The 22,676-nt window shown below is 37.7% G+C and overlaps 1 protein-coding gene across 4 annotated transcripts in view; it reads right to left on the bottom strand.

Moving 5' to 3' along the window:
- Positions 1 to 17,531, bottom strand: part of CCNT2 (cyclin T2) — a 43,342-nt gene extending 25,811 nt beyond the window's left edge. For 3 of the 4 annotated variants that reach the window (XR_002122441.1, XM_019629451.1, XM_019629452.1), the window contains exons 1-2: positions 17,335 to 17,531; positions 16,478 to 16,559 (exon numbers count right to left, since the gene is read on the bottom strand). Coding sequence is in view for 2 of the 4 variants with exons in the window: in XM_019629451.1 (XP_019484996.1) it covers positions 16,478 to 16,559; positions 17,335 to 17,492 (240 nt within the window). In the remaining 2 variants the exon portion in view is untranslated. Of the gene's footprint in view, positions 1 to 9,807; positions 9,889 to 16,477; positions 16,560 to 17,334 lie in introns of those variants that run through there. The other variant, XM_019629453.1, reaches the window with a different exon arrangement.
- Positions 17,532 to 22,676: the final 5,145 nt, after the last annotated feature.

Raw genomic sequence — 22,676 nt, 5'->3', positions numbered from 1 at the left:
GTGAACGAAATTCACATTAACCGTGTGTAACTTTATTGCACATTTAATTTAAAAGAATTAGGTTTCATTTTTTAGAAGGTATATATCCATCTCTTAAATAATGATTCACTTTGACATTTAAGTTATGCAATTATTTCAGAAAACCATTAGTTTGCTTGGTTAACAAAAATCTGAGCTGATGTTTAATGTTTAAGTCTACATAAAGTGAACCATATCATTAATTCAAATACCTACAACTACTAGGTGCTTAAAACACCAATCACTGAACTAGAGCAATACAAACTATCTAAAACATCTGTCTATAAGGATAGGGGAGCTTGTAAAAATCTGGTATCATCTCTGAATGAATGCACCACTTAAAGACTACCTCTAAATCCTCAGAACTTCCTTTCCCTGCTCTCTCAGCTATTTTATTTTTCCAGCATGGAACCTGTCAGTTTTCGTAATCTGAAGATTCTTGACCAGAAAAGAATCATCATTCCTATTTTTTTCAACTTCTAAATGAGTCCTCAATTTAAAATTAGTTTGAATGTACATACTTCTCTATAAAATAAATTACTACAGTGTGCATTCCACTGTAATTTATTTGACAGATGCAAATGTCTACACTTTCCATTACTTAACTAGCATTTAAAAGTTTATAACCCAAAACAGCATTGTAAATAGAAACGTAATGTGAGCCACAAATGTAATTAGATTTTTCTAGTACCATGTAAAGAACTGGGAAATTAACCACTTCTAGTTAGTGGCTATATAGACAAATATACCAAGGGTGCCAAAAAAATGCATGCAAGTGGACACTGGTCAATGTTGCTCAAACAGTAGTTCACCATAATCAGAAGTGTCTGGGCGCTGATGGTAACCACTTTGAGCCCCTCTTGTAATTGCACAAGTCAAACAATGACTTGTATTTATCTTTTGTTAGCGGTATATATTATTACAATTTTAATGTTTTTTTTCCTTTCTTAAAATGTGTATACATTTTGGGGGCACCCTCTGTATATACAAGCACAAGTTTCAACCAACTGTTGGCATTCTAAATAGAAAATTTATTAAAATTATATAAAAGATTTAAATGTATTAAATATTCATAAGCATCACAAATTAGCTCTAATTGATTTCTGTTCCTAGTTATTTTCACATTAGATAGACAAGTTTCTTTTCCCTCTCCTACTAGAACATAAGGACATCCTTTAGGGAAAGCACTCCTATTTATTTGTAAGAAAATAAATACCAACTTTGCATACTGCTTGTCACATAATATGCATTCAATATTTGTGGAATAACTATTGTCATGTAAACATACAGCACACTGTCACTAAGTACAAGCCAGTAAAGCCATAACTTTAAAATATTTTAACAATGAACAAGTAGGCGAATTATTGTAGTCCTCATCATTTATTCTTCTGTATCAAACTCTAATGATTTAGAAAAAACTTCACATCACATGTATTTCTTTAAATATGATCACATAAGGAATACTTAATATGCCAGCTTTAGAACTTAAACCGTAACTTTTTAAAATATAAAATATTAAGTAATCCCCCCAAATACTGTAGGGTAGTAAGGTTTCCATCATTTCCCCCATTCCCTAGAATGTGTACACATATTTATAGTAGACTGTGTACTGATATACTTTGTTTTTCACTTTAAAAAAAGTTGTCTTTTACAAAGAACTTTGTGTGCCTTGGCCAATGCAAACACTCAAAGACCAGAGTTAGTTTAGAATCATTATATTACCGTATTGTACAAAATGTGTCTGTTATGAGGCAAAAGGGCTAAAGCCACCACAGAAGCATATGAACTATCAAGACTAACAGACACACGCATGTGTCTGCACATAGAAGAGCTTTGAATTATTTGAATATTTTACAATCATCTCATTTTGAAAAATAAAAAGTTGCTTCATGAAGGTTTATAAAGACTTGTGTAATATACGGTACACTTCATCAATCAATATCCCTGTAAATTAGGCTGATAGAGCCCAATGTTTTAAAATAACATTAAAGCTTTTTGGAAAACTTTCTAGAGTTCTTTTCAGAATCAATTTGAAAAGAAATCAATCAAAAACATCACGTTTTTAACGTCTATGAATAAACTCTCCCAGATAGATCATCCTCCTTGTTTAACAGCATGAAGTTCAAGTTACCTAATTATTCCTAAAAAATCATCCTTATCTTCCTAGAACTTATACCTATGCTATTAAGTACATTTAAATGACAATCTATTGTAGTGTGATTGGAAATTAGTGTATCACCTCCTAAACTGATTAAGGATGACCGTTTTAAAGTCTTATGTGAGGAATTCTAAGATGACAATGGCAGTTGATACCCAAATCCCCACAGAAAACCAGAGTAACAAGATAGCAAAACCAAAACCCCATGGATATGTATAACCAAACCACTTGACAAGGCATTCCTAAGAAATCCCTCAATACAAAACAGACTATAACCACAATACCTACACAACAGTATAAGCGTCTACCTAATAAGAAGCAAAGGAAAGTAATAGGCCATGTGCTAGACTTGATAAAAGAAGAACTTCAAAGTAGCCAAGAGTATTCACTGGAAATCATGGGTGGGCCAATGTGAGAAAAACAGCTAAACCTGAGAGGAATTTTATCATCCAATAAGTGGGTGGATGCATGAGGCCTAGAGGTAAGGCATAAAGGGCTGAAGTTAACTTCTATGAAATTTTGAAACTCAATTCCCAAGGCTTTCTTCCAGGACCACATGAAGAGAAATATCTTGGAACAAAAGCAAAATTAGCAGGTCAGACACAAGGCAAAGAAGATAAACATGAGGGAGGGGAACACTGCAGGCAGTAAACATCAAAAAGCAAACAGCTACATCTTTGAATATTACATAAAATATCAAAAAAGGGAGCTCAGTGAAAAGCTACTGTGAAGTACATCTACTTAAAGCTCAGTTTAAGTAATCTCTCTTACAAAGTAACAAGAGTATTTAGGTCACACAAAGATACTCTAAGAAAGAATTATAAGAGTTGTCTCCAAGCAACAAAATCACATTAGAAAGAATTGCTTTAATTTTTTTTCAACAAACAGTAATGGATAAACTGGATATCCACATGCAAAAGAATGAAATCTAATCCTTACCTTAAACCAGATACAAAAATTAACTCATAATGGATCAAACCTAAATGCAAGAACTAAAACTATACAACTGTTAGAAAAAAATGAGAAAAACTTCATGACTGTGGATTTGGCAATGATTTTTTGCATGTGACACCAAAAGCACAGGCAACAAAAGAAAAAATCGGTAAACTGGATTTTATCAAAAATAAAAACTCTTGTTCATCAAAAAGTAAAAAGACAATCCACAGAATGGGAGAAAATATTGGGCTGTTGGAAAAGTCATGACACATTTGCGACAGATGGCACTAGTTCATGTTTGAAAGTACTAGAGTCATTCGCATCTATGTTATTGCTATGTTATTTGACAGCTGACAGTTCTAGCTTCATTCTAAAACAAAATTGAGTGATTTGGTTGAGTTTTGGAGATTTTACAAGTTGAAGATGGAAGACCAAACTGTGCATTTTTGCCATTTACCATTTTACTTCCATAAAAAGAAGAACGCGAGTCAAGCTTGTGAAAAGTTGCATCAAGTTTATGGTGACAATGCTCTACAAGAATGTCAGTGCCAACAATGGTTCACGAAATTCCGTGGTGATTTTGATCTCAACGACGCTCCTCGGTCAGGGAGGCCCACCGAGGTTGATGATGACAAAATAAAGGCAATGATCGAGTCAAACCCACGTTACACAACATGAGACATTGTAGAAACATTGAACATCCATCATTCAAGCTTTCACGACCACCTGAAGAAGCTAGGATACCTACGCAAGCTAGATTATTTGGGTTCTGCATGAACGCAAAGAAGTTCATTTGATGGCACGTATAAACATCTGAAATATGCTAATTAAACATGAGGAAAACGATCCTTTTTTGAAGCAACTGATAACTGGTGACGAGAGGTGGATTGTTTACAACAATGTGGTGCACAAACGGTCTTGGTCCCGATATGATGATTCGCCTCAAAAGACATCGAAAGTAGACATTCATCAAAGGAAGGTTATGCTCTCAGTGTGGTGGGATTTTAAAGGTGTAGTGTTTCTCAAGCTCCTACCAAGGAACCAAACAATCTATTCGAATGTGTACTGTCGGCAAGTGGACAGTTTGAACGAATCCATCATTCAGAAGAAACGTTGAGAGCTTGTTAACTGTAAAGGAGTCGTGTTCCATGGTGACAATGCGAGACCACACACAAGTTTGGTCACCTGTCAAAAATTATTGAAGCTTGGATGGGATGTGTTGTCACACCCACAATACTCGCCTGACCTTGTGCCGTCAGATTTCCATTTGTTTTGTTCTCTTCAAAAGTCTTTGCGTGATATAACGTTCAATTCAGATGAGGCTGTAAATCAGCAACTTATTCAGTTTTTCACAAATAAAGACAGATCCTTCTATGAACAAGGAATTATGAAGCTCACTGAAAGATGGCAAAAGATTACTTACTGAACAAAACTGGCAATAAATCACTGATTGATCTTTGTTCTTTATATAAATAAATGACCTTTGAAAAACAGACAAAATACGTCACGACTTTTCCGACAACCCAATATTTGCAAATCATGTACCTGATAAGGAATTAATATCCAGATTACATAAAGAATTATAATTTAAAAACAATTTTAAAATATAAAAAGAACTTAAGTAGACATTTTCCCAAAGAAGATACATAAATAACCCTCCCTAATAAGCACATGAAAAGATGTTCAACATCAGTAGCCATCAGAGAAATGCAAATCAAAACAAGATAGCACTTCACAGGATGGTTATTATCAGAAAACCAGAAAAGAGTAAGCATTGGTGATGTGGAGAAATTAGGAACTCTTGTGCATTGCTAGTGGGAATGTTAAGATGGTGCTGTGGCTGTGAAAAACAATACGGCAGTTCCTAAACAATTAAACAGAATTACAATGTGATCCAGTAATTTCACTTCTGGGTATATACCCAAAAGAACTGAAAGCAAAGACTTGAGCAGGAATTTGTACACTCATGTTCATAGCACCATTATTCACAATAGCCAAAAAGTAAAAGCAATCCAACTGTCCATCGATGGATAAGTGGATCAACAAAATGTGGCACATGTATACAATGGGCTATTTAGCTTTAAAAAGAAAGGTAATTCTAACACATGTTATAACATGGATCAATCTTGAAGACATTACATTAAGTGAAAGAAACCAGATACAAAAGGACAAATGTTGTATGATTCCACTTATATGAGGTACCAAGAAATTCATAGACAAAGCAAGTAAAATGGTGGTTGCCAGGAAGTAGGGGAGGAGGAAATGTGGAGTTTGATTAATGAGCACAGAGCTTCAGCTTGAGAAGATAAAAAAAGTTCTGGAGATGGATGGTTGCGATGGTAGCACAACAACATGAATGTACTTAATGGCACTCAACTATGCACTTAGAAAATGGTTAAAATGATAAACTTTGTTACATATACACGTATTTGCCACAATAAAAAAAAAAAACTGAAACAGTAACATACCTCCAAACTAATGAGAAATTAAGAAAATTCAAAACACGAAACTTAAGTAGAAAAGATGTGAAATTACATTTTGAAAGAGCTCATTACACACCTAAATGTATCAACCCAGAACCAACTAAGATATACTGTTGTAAAATTACTGGATTTTTTTTTTTTTTTTTTAAAGATTTTTATTGGGGAATTGGGAACAGTGCTGGGGAATTGGGGAAAGGGGAACAGACAAGTTGCTGTCGTTTTGTTCTTCAATCTAGTTGTAGAGGATGTTGCTTCACTGGCCCAAGTTGGCACCATCATTGCGCTCTTCTCTGGCGAGGCAGATCAGTCGCCGGCTTCTGGACGGCCGCTCACTGCGGCTGCTGGCCGCTCACGCTGGCTGCTGGCCACACACGGTAGCCCATGGCAATCCACTGCCACAGGGACTGCAGCCCACGCCGTCGCCGGCGACTCACGGCAGCCCAGCTCCAGGTTGAGCTGTTGTTCAGCATCTTAGCTGTAGAGGGCAGTGTCACTGGCCCTCATATGTGGGATCCGAACCGGGGCCCTCTGGCATCCCAAGCGAGTTCTTAACCATCGCGCCACTCGGCCGGCCCAAAATTACTGGATTTTAAGGAGAAAAAATCCTTTGGCCATGTAGGCCACAATAAATCTAAGAAAATTAGATCACCACCCAAACTATGCTTTATGCCAGAAAAAGGTTGTTACATATTTCAATAGCCAAGAAAAGAAAGTGTGAATCAAGACTTTTATATCCAGCAAAACTAACCCAGACTATTAAGGGCACAAACTTATAAACATGTGATTCAGAGAATATTGTTTTCGTGGTCTTCAAGAGAACTTCAAACAATCAAAATGACTGCAAAGACTTCAACATAAGCACTGGTAGTGAACAATAAATACACAGTTATGTGCAGAACTAATATTAAGGATTAAAAGGGAAAGTTTTGTAATGGTTATTTAAGATAATGGAACAAAGACTTAAAAACCAGGGATAAGATGCAAGAGCAAAGCACAAACATTTAACTGTTCTCAGTAAACATATTGGTGGTGATAGTACTGTTATTCTGAAATTTGTGTAATGTGGGATTAAGTTAATGAGATATTTAAATTCCATCATCTCACATCTTTGAGAACTAAGATATTGGGTGTGAAAGAAAGGTCATCGATATAATACAAAAGAGATTAACTAAAAAAATGGTGTCTTGAGTCAGAATGAAATCCTGAGGTATTTAAAATAAACACATATTAAAAAGGCCAGCTAACATATTTATATATTTAATGTGTAAATGAATAACAAACATTTAATATACTGATGTGCATAGTGAATATATATTTACTGTACTATGTATTTCCTCATTCTGTTCATTAAAGATACCTAGAAACAAGATGGACACAGAAACAATATCACTTGCTACTAAAAAAAAAAAAATTCTTAAAGAATGGTTATTCCAGCTGCAGAGCAGAAAATGTACAAGATGAACCTGGAATACTTTGCTATAACAGAGAGTGAGGAGGCTATCCAAGATCATTAGGGTACAGAGTTACCAGAGTCCAGTAATTCTACTCCTGGGTATACACCCAAGAGAAGCCAAAACTTATGTCCACATAGAAACTTAGACATAAATACTCATAGCAGCAATATAATAGCCAAAAAGTGCAAACACCCCAAGTGTCCATTAACTGATGAATATATATGAAATGTGGTATTATGGTAGTTCATCAAGAAAAATAAATGAAGTACTGATATATGCTACAACAAAGACGAACCTTGAAAACATGTGCTAAGTGAAAGAGGCCAGTCACAAAGGAACACATATCGTATAATTCCATTTATAGAAAATGCTCAGAATAAGTTGGGGTGAAGAGTGGGGAGAGACAGCCAAAGGATGTGGGGTTTCTTCTTTGGGTAATGAAAATTTCTAAAATTGATGTACACTAAAAAACTGCTAAGTTCTATACATTCAGTGGGTGAAATGTATGGTATATGAATTATGACTCAACTAAGGTGGTAAATACAGGGCAAGAAACAAGTATTTATCCTGTCTTTTCCTATATAAACTGAATTACTGGGTGTCCAAATAGTATATGAATCATAGCATTTCATCATAAAAATATTCCAATTAATAAATGAAGAAGAAATTATAGAATTAGAATACCACAATGAATGGAAGGATCTAGGCATTGAATATCAACAGCTGCTAACACCACAATAAGGGAGACAACCAGACATGAGGTGCCTCCTGATGAAAGAACATAACACCACCTGTACTTCTGCCAAAGGGATCTAACATGAGTCTGATCAAATTTCTGGATTCGACTGGCAATTTGCAGGGAATACAAAAACAAAGGAAAGTGATAAACTGCACCATGAGTATACAAGTGGCAAACTCCAGAGAAGTTGGAAACTCTTTAGGTCTAAAGCCTTAGGTTCTTTAACAGATAAAATTTAGGTGAAAGAAAGGGATGGAGGGGAAACCTGTTTACTGAGAGATTTAAAAGACCTATTACATTTTTAGTAATAGGCAAGACTACATACATTGTGGCATTTAGGAATGCAGACAGAGTTGGGTGGTAAAACTATAAAGGAGCTGAAAAAAGTGATTACTATAACATTAAAATACTGGGAGGGAGAGTGATTACTATAACATTAAAATACTGTAACATAAAAAATGGTGGGATGGGGCACATGGAGGGCCTTTTGGGTAGCTAGCAAAGTTCTGTTTCTTGACTTGAGTGAGGGTTACCAGGCTGTTTGCCTGATAATAATTCATTAAGCTATACATTTGGTGGTTTTATGTTTGTTTTATAATAAAAAAACTTCACCTTATACATGCACATTTGTTACAACACTAAAGGACACTAAGTAGATGGAATACAATAAATAGGATGTGAATAGGACCCAAAGGTAAGATCAGAGATAAAAATTTAGAAGTGAAGAGTGGAGTTATCTGGGGAATGCTTTATGAAGAGTTAGAACTTGGAGTCTTACTTAAAAACTGACAGATCAAGGTCACATGAAAAGCAACGAGAAAGCACCATATAGAAAAAAAATAGAGATACACAATGAATAAATGTTAAGACTGATGTGTGGCTAAAAAAGGAATTCATATGTATGTCCTAATTAAAAACAGGATTTCACTGGATTTTGTCTAATGAGGTAAGCAAATCATATCTGAGAGCATTTTCATTGTTTACTTGTCTACTCATCTCCTCCTTAGCAATCACTGGCATCAACTGTTCGTGTGCCCTAAATCCTAAACATAGGGTAGGACAAAAGTGAGAACTACAGCATAACAGCATGCGATTGGGCAATAGATCTGAGTTCAAATACCAATCACATAATGGCTGCCTGAATTTTGGACAAGTCACTTAGTAATGCATGTTTCCTCAGGAGGATAATACTGTAGCTGAGAAGACTAACGTGCCTGTTACACAGCGAAATCTTAATAAATTTTCATCCATGCAATTTATAGTTGAAAAAGAATTTAGAAATCATCTAGTCTAATAATCTCAAATTTATAATCCAGGAAACTTGTTTGGTTAGGATCTATCATTTTGAACAGCAAAGATACAGGATACTTCCATTATTGCAGAAAGTTCTACTGGAGAGCACTGCAGTATTTCCTAGTAGTAATGGATTTTGAACATAAGATTACTCTTAGACTAATTGTTTTATTAAATTAAAAGGCAGAAATAGAAGTGAGCTATAATATAAACAACGATTCAGATTTCACAAGACACTTCAGACAGTAAAGGAATAAAATACATGCTGACCTGACTTCTATAAAACATGACCAGGGTATTAACAATAGATTATTATGACACCCATGGGAAAAAGCAAAATTTAAACTAATGGTCTTCAAGTATAGCTGCCATTAGTATCACCTGGGAGGCTTGTTAAGGTAAAGAATCCCAGGTCCCACCACAGATATTCTGATTACATAGGTCTCAAGTACAGCCCAATAAAGCATATTTATAATGAGCATCCTGATCATTCCGATGCAGGTAGTTAGTTGGATGAATCACAAGTGGCACATCACAAAAGCTTTACACATACCCTGAAAGTGAGAAATTTCAGGGATGAAGAGATTCCTAGTAACAGATAATTGAGGTAGACATGGTGACAATTGCATGAGCTATGGGGTCTTCTAGATCTGGGTGTGATTTTTGCTTTTGTCATTCTGTTGCTGTGTGGCTTCAGACAAAGTATTTAGCTTTTATGAGTCTTACCTTCCTTATCTGAATTAAGCAAGAGTATATAAGAGTATATCAACTTCAAATAAACGTTTAGGAATCACATACCAAAATAAACCTAAGGAAAAAAACAAACAAAACCCCCCCCCCAAGAAATCAGTAAATAAATGCAGGTGGACAGTTATCTCCAGATAAGCATGAAGGTAATGAAATAGAGCAAAATTAAAGGCTAGCAGATTTGATTAACAAAAAACTTTATGCCAAAAAACACCATAAACAAAGTTAGAAGACAAACTAGACATATATTTACTAATATGAGGTCAAATTCATAACAAGCTCAAACAAGAAGCTAAGAAACACATTATTACTTCACCAAAAGGCAACATTTATTAACAAACTAAATTTAAAAGTTAAATTTTAGGATTATCAAAACCAGTTTCCCTGAAGCCCTCAACTAAAAAGATTACAAATGAAACAAAAAAAAATTTTCAAGGAAAAAAATTACAAATGTGATCTTTGTTCTTAAGGTCCTTGAGAAATTACAGATGAATAGGTGATTTCTTACTAGAACAGATGAAATACACTCAAAATTAATCTAGTGAAAAAACATAGCTTTAGTCTCCGTCACTCAACTATTTTGTTTTTTTAAAGATTTCATTGGGGAATTGGAGGAGGGGAACAGCGTTAGGGAATCGAGGAAGAGGAATAGAGAAGTTGCTGTCCTTTTTCTTCAGTCTAGTTGTGGAGGACGTCGCTTCACTGGCCCATGTTGGTATTATCATTGCACTCTTCCCAGGTGAGGCAGTTGCTCGCCGGCCATTGGACGGCTGCTCACTGTGGCTAACGGCAGCTCATGAAAGCGCACACCAGCTGCCAGCCAGCCCCATTGCAGCTTACGTCGTTGCTGTGACTCACAGCAGCCCAGCTCCAGGTCAAGCTGTTGTTCACAATCTTAGCTGTAAAGGGTGCAGCATCACTGGCCCATGTGGGATCCGAACTGGCGGCCCTGCTACTCAGAGCTGGCATCCCAAGCCAACTCCTAACCAATGTGCCATTCGGCCGGCCCTCACTTAACTCTTTAGGTTAACAAAGCAGGGTTTTCTCAACCACATCACTACTGACAGTTTGGACCATATAACTTTTTGTTATGTTGTGCTGTCCTGTGCATTGTGAGATGTTTAGCAGTATCCCTGGCTTCTATCCACGAGATGCCAGTAGCACCCTTTCCCCCAGCTGTGAAAACCAAAAATGTCTCTAGATATTGTCAAATGTCCCTTTGTGGGCAAAACTGCCCCAGGTTGAGATCTACTGGATCAAGCATCATCAACAAATACGGTGAATGCTGCTGCCAAGTGCCATCCAATGGAAAGGCGGGGATCTTCAATAAGGGAAGTGGCACGTCGAACCTTAGTAACAGTGTGTGACAAATTTCAACTTGTTCGGTGAAGTCAGTTGGGTGTGAGCTATGGTTGACAGAAGATGTGTTTTTAACGTGTGCTGTAAATCATGGATCACGAACAACGCCATTAACATGAAATGGGCAAATGGTTTCATCCTCCATCATGACAGTGCTCCGTTATCACACATCGCTTCTGGTACAGCAATTTCTGTCAAATAAAAACATTACGGTGTGTCCTCATCCACTTTATTCACCTGGCACTATGCGACTCCTAAAGTCAAAATGACCACGAAAGGTAAATGTTTTGAATCAATTCAGGACATCAAGACAGCCATGACTGTGCAACTAAAGACACTCACAAAAGAGGACTTCCAGAACTGCTTCAGAAAGTGGCATGTGGGATAAGTGTGTTCGAAGAGAGGAGGAGTATTTTGAGGGGGATTAATGGCAATGTCTTTTACTGTGACAATTTTTTTTTAATGTAAACATTCACTAGATCTAAGAACTGGAAGGGAGGGGTCAAGGGTGGACTTTTCTGTGCTGAAAAAGATATATACACATAAGGCTGCACAAGCAAAAAGTATTTCTGAAAGGGTACACAAATACTGTAACAACAAATGCTGTAGGGCAGGGAGTTTAGACACTTGGATTGGAGAGGCATTTATCAGATACCTTTTTCTGCAGTTTTCATTTACCATATGCCTACATGAGCTTTCGATAATAAAAGAAAACATTCTAAGTGTGTTTATGTGGGGAGGACATACATATAGGAAAATGTTTAAGGATTCAGACAATAGAGCTGTGAGCAACAAGGTTTGATCCATTCTATTGACAAACAGTTGCTAATTATCTGCTCTATGAAAGGTACTGGTAATAGAATAGTAAGTAAAGCCAAAAAGAAAGAAAACAAACTAAAAACTTCCTGTCCTTATAGTGTTTACCTTCTAGTTTGAAAACGTGTGTGTGTTGGGGGTGGGATATTTTTACATTTATCTTTATCTATAGTCCTACCTTTGAGAGAAATTTCGGGCTCTCATAACAAAAATTTAAACAAGACCCTTTAGCTAACCAATTCCCCCCCAAATGTTGGTTTTCTTTCACAAAAGGCAATCGTGTATGACAATTTTATGCACGATTTGAGTATAAACAAGCACAGTGTAAAATGGATAAAATCTACTTTAAAAAAAAACCTTGGATAAAGTCTTCTATTGCAAGGACTATTATTAAAAATTATAATGGCAGAATGCTATATTATCAGACAAGACAGGGAGAGTGGGCACTTCTCTAGATAGATAAAATAATTGCTTTCCTTTAAATGACTTAGGTCTTTACAGAGGAAGAAAGGAATGCAAAAAGAACATCCTCAAATATTCAAATGATCTACTAGTCAAGAGCCATGTCAAATGAGAAAGATTATAAAGACTGTAAGCAAAAAGTGGTAATAAAATTTAGCATAAGCAAATACAAGTTTGCTTATGTGTATCAGCTGACCAATCTAACTTAAGATATACAAAATCAAACTCAAGATATGAGATAGATGATGCATTCTTAGAAGTCACTGTAGTCACTCCTAAAAATCGCTAGTCCTAAATACTGTCCTTAACTAACCATGTGCTCTTGAGACCTTAAACGGAATTACAACACATTTAAATTTGGCATATTATATACAGTTCTGATTGCTGCAGGTAAAAAAAGCAGCAAAGGAACTAAGGGAAGTAAAGAGAAGATTAAAATGACCATGTGAATTGGAGAGATGCTATGAGACCATGACCAACCAACAAAATATTCAGAAAAGTGTGTGCTCTTTACAACCTGATCTTAAAAGACTCATCACTCTCGGAATTAATATAAGAAACAAATGTATCATAGATGTGTCTAACCAAATTAATGAATAATTTCCCAGAGAAGCTGGGTCAATATCTATTCTAAGATTGACCTTGGAGAGGATGCTCTCACACAGTATATATACCTTGGAGGCACTGTTGGCTCCAAGGCTTTTTATATTTTACTAGATGTATCTTGAGCTTGATTTAGCAAGGCCATTCTTTAATTACTAATCCCAATTACATAAACCTCACTACATCCAGTGAGCAAAGGGTATATTTATCTAACTAGGTTACATATACCGTATTTCCCCATGTATAAGACGCTCCCATGTACAAGATGCATCTTAATTTTGGGGCCCAAAATTTGAAAAAAAAAAAGTATCACATAAAGTTATTGAACTCAAGTTTTATTCATCATAAAATTCATACAACTCCTCATCACTGTCAAAACTCCCAACCAGGGCCGGCTGAGTGGTGCGGTGGTTAAGAGTTGGCTTGGGACACCAGAGGGCCCTGGTTCAGATCCCACATATGAGGGCCAGTGACACTGCCCTCTACAGCTAAGATGCCGAACAACAGCTCAACTTGGAGCTGGGCTGCCGTGAGTCGCCGGTGACAGCAGGTGGGTTGCCATGGGCTACCGTGTATGGCCAGCAGCCTCCGTGAGCGGCTGCCCAGAAGCCAGTGACCAATCTGCCTCGCCAGGGAAGAGCACAATGATGGTACCAACTTGGGCCAGTGAAGCAACGTCCTCCACAACTAGATTGAAGAACAAAAGGACAGAAACTTGTCTGTTCCCATCCCCCAATTCCCCAGCACTGTTCCCATCCCCCAATTCCCCAATAAAAATCTTAAAAAAAAAACAAAAAACTCACAACCATTAGCTTGTACTCATCTGTGTCTGATGATGAATCACTGTCTTCATAGATTGCCTCGTCCTCAGTTCCATCTATGACATTTGAAATGCCACACTTCTTAAATGACTTGTCAATGATCTACAACTACTGTATAAGATGCACCCAGTTTTTAGACCCCAAATTTTTCAAAAAAGGGTGCATCTTATACATAGGGAAATACGGTAGGTCATTTACTGTTGATAGTGATCCAACTCTCCAAGAGCAACTACAGAACTCAATGATAAAAGACACTCTACATAACACAAATTTTATTCTTAAATACAATAACACTTGACTTTTAAAAGCCTTTTTACTTTTTAAATTTGTCAGTGTGAGAAAATGAAGCTACATAAATAACAAAAAGTTTTAATTAATGCATGATACTTATAAAACTAGAGTTTGTCACTAGCATCTTAAAATTTAAGCTTCTTAGTTTAATTTAGGGAATGGTGTTCAGTTTACTTTGTGGTAAAGGCTCATGCTTTTTATAAGCTTACTATGACATACCATTATAATCCTATAAAAAAATTTTTCCCAATGATGTAGGGGAATATGAATGTAAAAGTGACTCATATTCAATTTGATACCACCCCCTTCACCCTGAAAGAACAGGGTAAAAAAGAAAAAGAGTGAGGCTATGCAATCGAAGCAAGTGCTCGAAATTTAAAAACTGCTTTGGATATAATAGCAAAGACAAAAAAAAAAAAAGACAAGTTAGATATGAAGGGTGCAATGTTACTTTTCAAAATAAAATTACCACCAGATTTCAATTATCTTGTTAATAATGACTCGATGTAAAATGCTGAAGTTGACCTTCATAGACATAAGACACTAAGTAAGATAATAAAAAATAATCCACTCTATAGCTTTTTATTGAATGATGGCATTGAAATAAAATAGTGCAAGTTTAATGCAAGTGACCTGGACTTCACCAGCCAACTTAAAGTTAAAGCTGTGAATTTTGGCTGTAAGCAAGATGTTCATTTTAAAGCACACCAACCAGTCCATAGAGACAAATTATGAAAAACGGAGGGTTCAAAATGAGAAGTGTAATCCTTTGGTGAGCTCATTTACTGGAAGTAGAAAAGGAGCCTGATTCAGCAAATGGGACATCTGTAGCCACATAAAGAATTTACAGAAGAATTTTAACTTGTGATTTCTACCAGCATTTTCCAGGGCTACTTAAGAGAAGACACATTTATAATAGCATTCATTAGTTCACTACTGCCATTGGAGCCAATTTTAATAAAAATGTAATTCTCTCAATCTAAATGTCATTACCAAAAAGGCTTTGTCTCTCTTCCATAACACCATCATTGACCTAAATCCACACAAAGCATTCAGTACGAAAATGGATCAAGAATAACAGATTTAAAAGAGGAAGAGCAGAAACAACTAAGACTGCAAGAGACCAAAATGTATACAAAAAATACTGTTCAAGATAAAACTATATGCCGCCAATCTAATAAACCAAGTCAGGCTTATGATCAAAAGAGATTACAATAGGAATTAATCTAAATTATGAATCTTTTCCTTCCAATTCAAAAAAAATATTTTAAGGACCTTTTCAAATACTGTTTTCTTAGCAAAAATGTCCTAATAAACAATCCACAAACAGTATAAAGTCTTCCATGGTCCATTTTTCTACACACACCTTTCAGAATAGCATTCTTAAAATAGCTGTGATAAAAAGACCAAAAAATATAGTGAGAATGAGGAATAAAAATTGCTAAACAATACACAATTTTCTTTAACACATGCAACATATTATGGATGTTACTCTGAAAAGAACAGACACCAAATTCACATCTTTCATAACTTAAAAATTTCAACTAAACGCCATTATTCAATTTGCCAAGATTTACAGGTTATGTTCGAAATCAATGCCTTAATATTGGAGGGTAAGTTTTACTTCCCAACGAATTTTACACACACACACACACACACACACACATGCACACACACACACACACACACACACACACACAAATATACACACCTCTGACACAGTATGTTTGAGCAAGGTTTGACATTTTAATCACCAAAAATTTAGGCAGACAACAAATGCTACTGTGTGATAAACAGCTAAGTTTGACATCTTAAGAAATTGTGTTAGCAAATGAAATATTTCTGCTAAACATTTAACTTTCAAAAGGTAATTTCATACTAATTACATTTAGTTACAATTACACTAAACCTAATTCATAATATTTGAAACGATGAGTCTTAAGATGTACAACAGAATGCCTAGGCTTGCTCAAATTACATTGTACATTACTATTTGAAATTATTTAAAAGTATGATTTAAATGAATACCAACGTAATAATCCTTTGGGTAAAGAATGTTTCTTATTTATTTTTTAGCTCAAAAGACCTGGCAGTCTAACACAGTGCCTGGCAGCTTGTCACCAAAAATTTAAAAAACAAACCAAACCCCGCATTTGAAGCAAAAAGTTCATGACAAGATTTACCTTCACTGTTAACTTGAAACACTAAATCCAACAGTAAAATCCATAACTATTCTCTGCATAACGGTTTACTGAAAACTTGGTTGTAGTAAAAACAGAAAATAAAATAGTACTTACATTTCTATTGAATTTGGTGAAAGAATGGTACATATAAAACCTGTGCATATAAACAATCGCAGTGTTTATTGTAAGCTGAGAGCTGAAACGTAACATTTAGGAAATATCTGAGAAAAACATGGCATTATTTCCAAAACACTTTTGATGGAAAATTCCCGATCTACAGTTCTTTTCCAATGCCTTCCGTTCACACAAAACAAATCAAAACCTGTAAGAAAATAAACAAAACCCCGCGGGGAGAGGGGGATAAGTCTCCACACCAAATAGTAACAACTGCTGTTTCACTCTAGCATTGCTATTAAGCGATCCCAGAAAGGATTTATCAATGGCTACGACTGACTAAACTCAAAATTAGTTGAAACGCGCGCGCACACTCCTACAAAACCACGCCAAGAACATAAAGACCTCCAGTGCGTTCCCAAGATACAAGAGAACCGCCATCAAACAGGCGAGGAACGCGGGGAAAGACTGCGAACACTTACGCCTTTCAGCATCGCTAACCCTCCTACCTTTCAATCCCTTCTCGGATGAGAAGTCCAAGCAGCCGCCCCTTTTCTGCCATAATCCCTAAGACTCTCCTCTCGCCTCGGCGGCACTTCCATCCCCCCGCCGCTACCACGCACGGCCCCAAACATATTACACAACGTATCCTCCCAGCCCGCGTTCCCCGACTTCTCTTCTCTGCTGGACGCTTGCAGCCTTGCGAGCCTGAGCCTGCCTTCCCTTACAGCGCTGCCGAGGCCCACACAGGGCCGAGGCAGTGGCGCCATGTTCGCGGGACACCAGGCCCGGCGACAGGACGAGTAGTGAGAGGGACAGGGCGTGAGCGGCGGAGGGCCCAGAATTGGAAAGGATACACATTGAGACGCTGTCCCATGTCCTGGATGAGGTTAGCCGCCTGCTGTCTGTACGAGAGCTCTTTATCCGCCTCCACTCCGCAGCGGCGGCTCGGCGTGTTCTCCAGCTGTTCCCGAGTAAAGAACCAGCGAGAAGAAGCTCCACGGCCTGACGCCATGACACTTCCTCCTCCGACCGCTCCTTCACCCACCCCCGCCCCTCCCGGCTCGCGGACTCCCCGCCAAGGCCTCGCGACCCCGCCCCACTCCGCTCGCCGTAGCCCACGCACCGCCCCTTTTCATCCACACCACCGCCCATGCGCGTGCGCGTGAGCCGCTCTACCGGCTCGCGTTGGTCTTTTGCTTTCTTTTTCCTGCCCCCGTCCTCGCTCTCACGCACAGGACCACAATGCTCTGCGTTGCTCTTGTCACTTGGAGGCGCCCGAAGGTGGGGGTTGGCGGAAGGAAAAGGTCGGCGCGGTGCATGCCGGGCCTAGAATTGCTGGGGCCAAGGGGCGGGGAGGAGACAAGAGGCTGGCGTGGGGTCGGGTGGAGAGCGGGGCGGCGGGCGGCTGCGCCGTAGGCTTGGGCGTGGGTTCTAAATTTCAGGCGGTTCTTGGGCTGGGAGTGTGCTGGCACTTTAAAAAAGGAAACGCCTTCTTCTGTGGACACCACACGCCGCAGCCACCACTTTTCTGTAACGTTGGTCTGCGCAGCTTCGTAGGCTTTCGTCTCCCGTGTCCACGACAGGCACCGTCCGCCCAACGGGCGGCTGTGGGACGGACTTACCTGGGAAAGAGTGCTCTACGTTTGTGTCGCACTGGTTTGTTTTTTCTCCTACGTTATCTTGTGTGAATCCCACAACCACTCAGGCCGTGGGTTTATTTTCCTTTTTAATTACTTGCCAAAGGTTATCCAGTTAGTAACTGGAAGAGCTGAGTTTCTAGACTAGGTTTTGAGTCCGTAACAATAGTGTGTTATTAAACCCCGCTATGATTTCAAAGAGGTTAGGCGAAGCAGATACTACAAGAGGGACAGAGTAAAAAATTGTTTTTGGTATTTAATACAGTAACACCGCACGTAGCTGTTCACTGACCTCTCCTGTCCCTGTAAGAAAATACTGTAGAGTTCGACTCTGAGCTAACATCCATTGTGTATGGAAAAAGTTTCTAGGTTTTAACTATTTGCCAAAGACTAGAGTATAGGCAGACACACTTTTGAAAGGCAAGTGATACTGTTTTTAACTTGAGTTCTTGATTAAAACTCGGCTTTTGTCATCGTTTTGGGGGATCTTGTGCTAATTGTACTGCTGTATCTTGGCTCAGTCTGTCTATTGATTTGGTTGCAGTAGGCAGTTATGAACAGTTGTCTGTATAACTTAATTTCTTACCTACATTGCTTGTCTCGCATCTTAACGCTGTTTAAAAAGTTCCAGGGTAGATTGATGTAAAGGAAAGTTTACAAAGTGTCTACCTCCAACATTCATTCATGATAAAAACTCTAAATGAATTAGGAATAGAAGAGAACTTCCTCAACTTGATAAAGAACATATAAAAAACCCTGCAGCTCGCATCATACTTGGTGGTGAGAAACTAGAAGATTTCGTGGTAAGTCAAGGATGTCCCCTCTCACCACTCCTTTCAACATTGTACTGGAAGACCTAGCTAATACAATAAGAAAAGAAAAGGAAATAAAAGGTGAGCACATTGGGAAGGCAGAATTAAAACTGACTTTGTTCACAGACGACAGTTGTTTATGTAGAAAAATCTCAAAGTGTAGCAAAAGCTGGAATAAGTGATTATAGCAAGATTATAAGATACAAGCTTAAATACAAGAGTCAATTGCTCTCCTATATACCAGCAATGTATGATTGAAATTTGAAATTAAAAACAATACCATTTACAAAAAGTAATACTTAGATGTGAATCTAAAATATGTGCAGGATCTATATGTAGAAAACTGCAAAATGTTGATTAAGGAAATGTAATGCTATTCTGAGTTCATGGATTAGAAGACAATATCATTAGATGTCAATTCTGTCCAACTTGAGCTATAGACTCAATGCAGTCCCAATAAAAAAATTATCAAGTTATTTGTAGATATCAAGAAATTGATTCTAAAGTTCATGTGGAAAGGTGAAAGACCCAAAATATCTAACACAGTATCAAAGAAAAAGTTGGACCGAAACTACCCAACCTGAAAGCTACAGTAATAAAGACAGCATACGAGTATATTGGCAAAAGAAAAGGCCCAGCAATCAATGGACCAGAGTAGAGATCCCAGAAATAGACCCCCACAAATATAGAATTGATTTTTGACAAAGGAGCAAACTCAGTTCAACTGAGAAAGGACTCTTTTCAAGAAATGGTGTTAGAACAACTGGACATTCCTATGTAAAAAAAAAATCTAGACACAGACCTTACACCTTTCACAAAAATTAACTCTACATTGATTATAGCCTTAAATGTAAAATGAAAAACTATAAAACTTCTAGAAGATAACATAAGAGAAAATCTAGGTGACCTTATGTTTGGCAATGAGTTTTTAGATACAACACCAAAAGCATGATCCATGAAAGAAAAAATTAAGTTGGACTTCATTAAAAATAAAAACCTCTGTTCTGCGAAGACACTGTTAAGACAGTGAAAATACAAGGAGAAATTTTTTGTAAAATACATATAAAGGACTTGAATCCAAAATATGCAAAAGAACTGATAAAATTCAACAAAGAAAACAAAAAACCCATTTTAAAAATGGGCTAAAGAGGTGAACACTCACAATAAAGATACACAGATGGCAAATAGGCACATGACAACATGTTCAACATATGTCATAAGGGTATTGTCAGTAGCCATTCATAATTGCATGACTTCATGATTGAGGATTTGATGATTGTGATACATCTATGCAGTGAAATACTATTCAGCTATTAAAAAGAAGGCATCGAAGTGCTGAAAGAAGAAAAGCTGCTAACCAAGAATACTCTACCTAGCAAAGTCCTTCAGGAGTGGAGGGAGTTTTACAAACAAGCAAAAGCTAAAGGCGTTCATCACCACTAGACTGGCCTTACAAGAAATATTAAAGGACTTCTAAAAGCTAAAACAAAAGGATGATAATTAGTGTGGGGACCCAAGCCCACACCCTAGGCTAGGCAAGCTCATTTCGGAAAGTACCCCCGCCCAGAGGAATTAGAAAAAATTCATGCTTCAGCCAAGCATAGCAGAACGTCCTGTTAAGATAACATTGTAGTTATAACTGAGTCTCGTCCTGTCAAGATAGCAGGGTGTGGTTATATCTAACTGTGTGTTACAGCCTGTTAGATTAAGATACACTAACCGTGTTTTTTTACTAACTGCTTTTTTTGTTTCTGTATCCAGCTTCAGCTATAAATTCCCCACCTGCCAAGACTTGGGGCCGTTCTCCTCTTGCAGAGTGAGGCGGTCGCCAAGCTTGGCTAATAAAGCCTTTGGAACAAAAATTCTGTCTCTAAGGTCTTTACTAACGAACAAGGACCCAACAATTAGTAACAGGAAAACATCTGAAAGTATAAATCTCACAGGTTGTCGCGTTCCGCATGACATGAGCAGTGGGAGAACGAGATGGGGTGGCGAAGGGTTAAGAAATAAAAGAAACAGCAGTCAAGAGTTAAATGAGCGTGGGCCTAGGGTCTCCAGCCTCGTGGACTAAGAGCCCCAAATTGAGCCAACACACCGCTTTTATTTCTCCACCTACCCGGAAGTAGCATTGCTCTCTCCACAGTTTGTGAATCTCATTCCTGAGAACTTGCTCAAGTCAAATTACCCGCGCCTGCAAGCTGCTATAACCGAGAGTACCTCCGCCAGCAGCAGCAGCAGCAGCAGCAGCAGCAGCGATAAGACAGATGCTCTGCCTTCACACACCCTATACTCAAAGGACCCCAGGAAGATAAGATTATTGTGCTGAGGACAGATACTATCACATCATCAGGTCACTTCCCAAGCAGGTTGAGGGAAGGAATATAGCTATAGAGGTAGAAAACCTCCAGTTTTTTGGGGGGGTGGGTGAGGGCTCATGCCCACCTCCATCAGCCCCGAGGTTTCTCCTAATGGCCTCCAACTGACCGTGCCTGTCTTAGGTTGTTCCTCCCACGAGGAATCTTACCCGTCATTGACTAACCTGCCACCCTTTAGAGCCAAACAGGGAGACGCAAAGTGTATGAGCAGTGTTCTCAAAAGGGTCAGTTTAGTGTTAAGTGCGGGGGGCAGGGGGGACACAGACGGCTAGACAGCTGTGTGGCAACAACAGGTAAAGGTAAATATGTAGTATAAGAATAATCTAATGTTGTAAAGGTGGTGGGTTAATCACTTATAAAGTTAGCATGAAGGTTAAAAGACAAAAGCAGTAAACTGATTATAACTACAATAATTTATTATGGGATACACAAGGTAGAAAGATGTAAATTGTGACATCAAAAATATAAAATGCGAGGGATGGGGAAGAGTAAAAATATAGAACTTTAGAATGAGTCCAAACTTAAATATCAACAATAGACTTATAAAAAGAAGGTGGCAGCTTATATGTGGAATGACCACCTAGGTATTAAGTAGGGGGAAAAAAAGCAAGATGCTACTGTTTGGATAAAATGAACAAAGGAATATGCACATGTAAGCCTTTGTGAAATCATAGACTATCTTTGCAAGAATACACACAGACACACACACACACACACACACACACACACACACAAACAGGTAAAATTGGTTCTTTCTGGGAAACGGTTGAATTTGATGTTTTTGAACTCTTCTAATGTGTTCATGTATTGACATTTCAAAAATAAACTTTGATTTTTATATTAGGTTGTGAGCAGTGTATTATATTCGTAAATGGAAACTTGAATTCACTTTTGTTCAATTTTGATTGGGAAAAAGCCTCAGAATAGTCTCTTTACGTTAAACAAGTATAAAGTGGGTATTTATTAATATAAAGTGGGCATTTATTTTAATTAAATTAATCTTAAGTAATTGCCTTAAGCACAGGTTCAAGTTTTCTGGTTGGATAATATAAATAGGGTTGGATCAGAGATGGCTTTCTTTTTAGGGGAAGTGGAAAGGGCAAGGGTAACTGTAAAAGGAAGAGAAATGCTTCGATGGCTGTGAATGGTTGTCCTTTAGAATATGATGGTACTGGGATTTTTTTTTTCAGGGTTTTATTTTGGAGAAGTTCTTATACTAAATAAAAAGGAGAAAGAAGACTGAAGAAGTGATTTTTCTGGGAGATTTTCAAGATTCTGGATGTAAACAGAAGTTAGGGCCAGACGTTTCTTTTCAAAATTCAACTCTAATTGTGTCATTCCCTACTTAAAAACCTCATTGCTTTTTTTTTTT

Source organism: Hipposideros armiger, unplaced genomic scaffold (genome assembly GCF_001890085.2).
Source record: "Hipposideros armiger isolate ML-2016 unplaced genomic scaffold, ASM189008v1 scaffold_856, whole genome shotgun sequence".
Lineage (NCBI taxonomy): Eukaryota > Metazoa > Chordata > Mammalia > Chiroptera > Hipposideridae > Hipposideros > Hipposideros armiger.
Note: the sequence above shows the minus strand (reverse complement) of the source record. Positions and strands in the feature narration are given on the sequence as shown.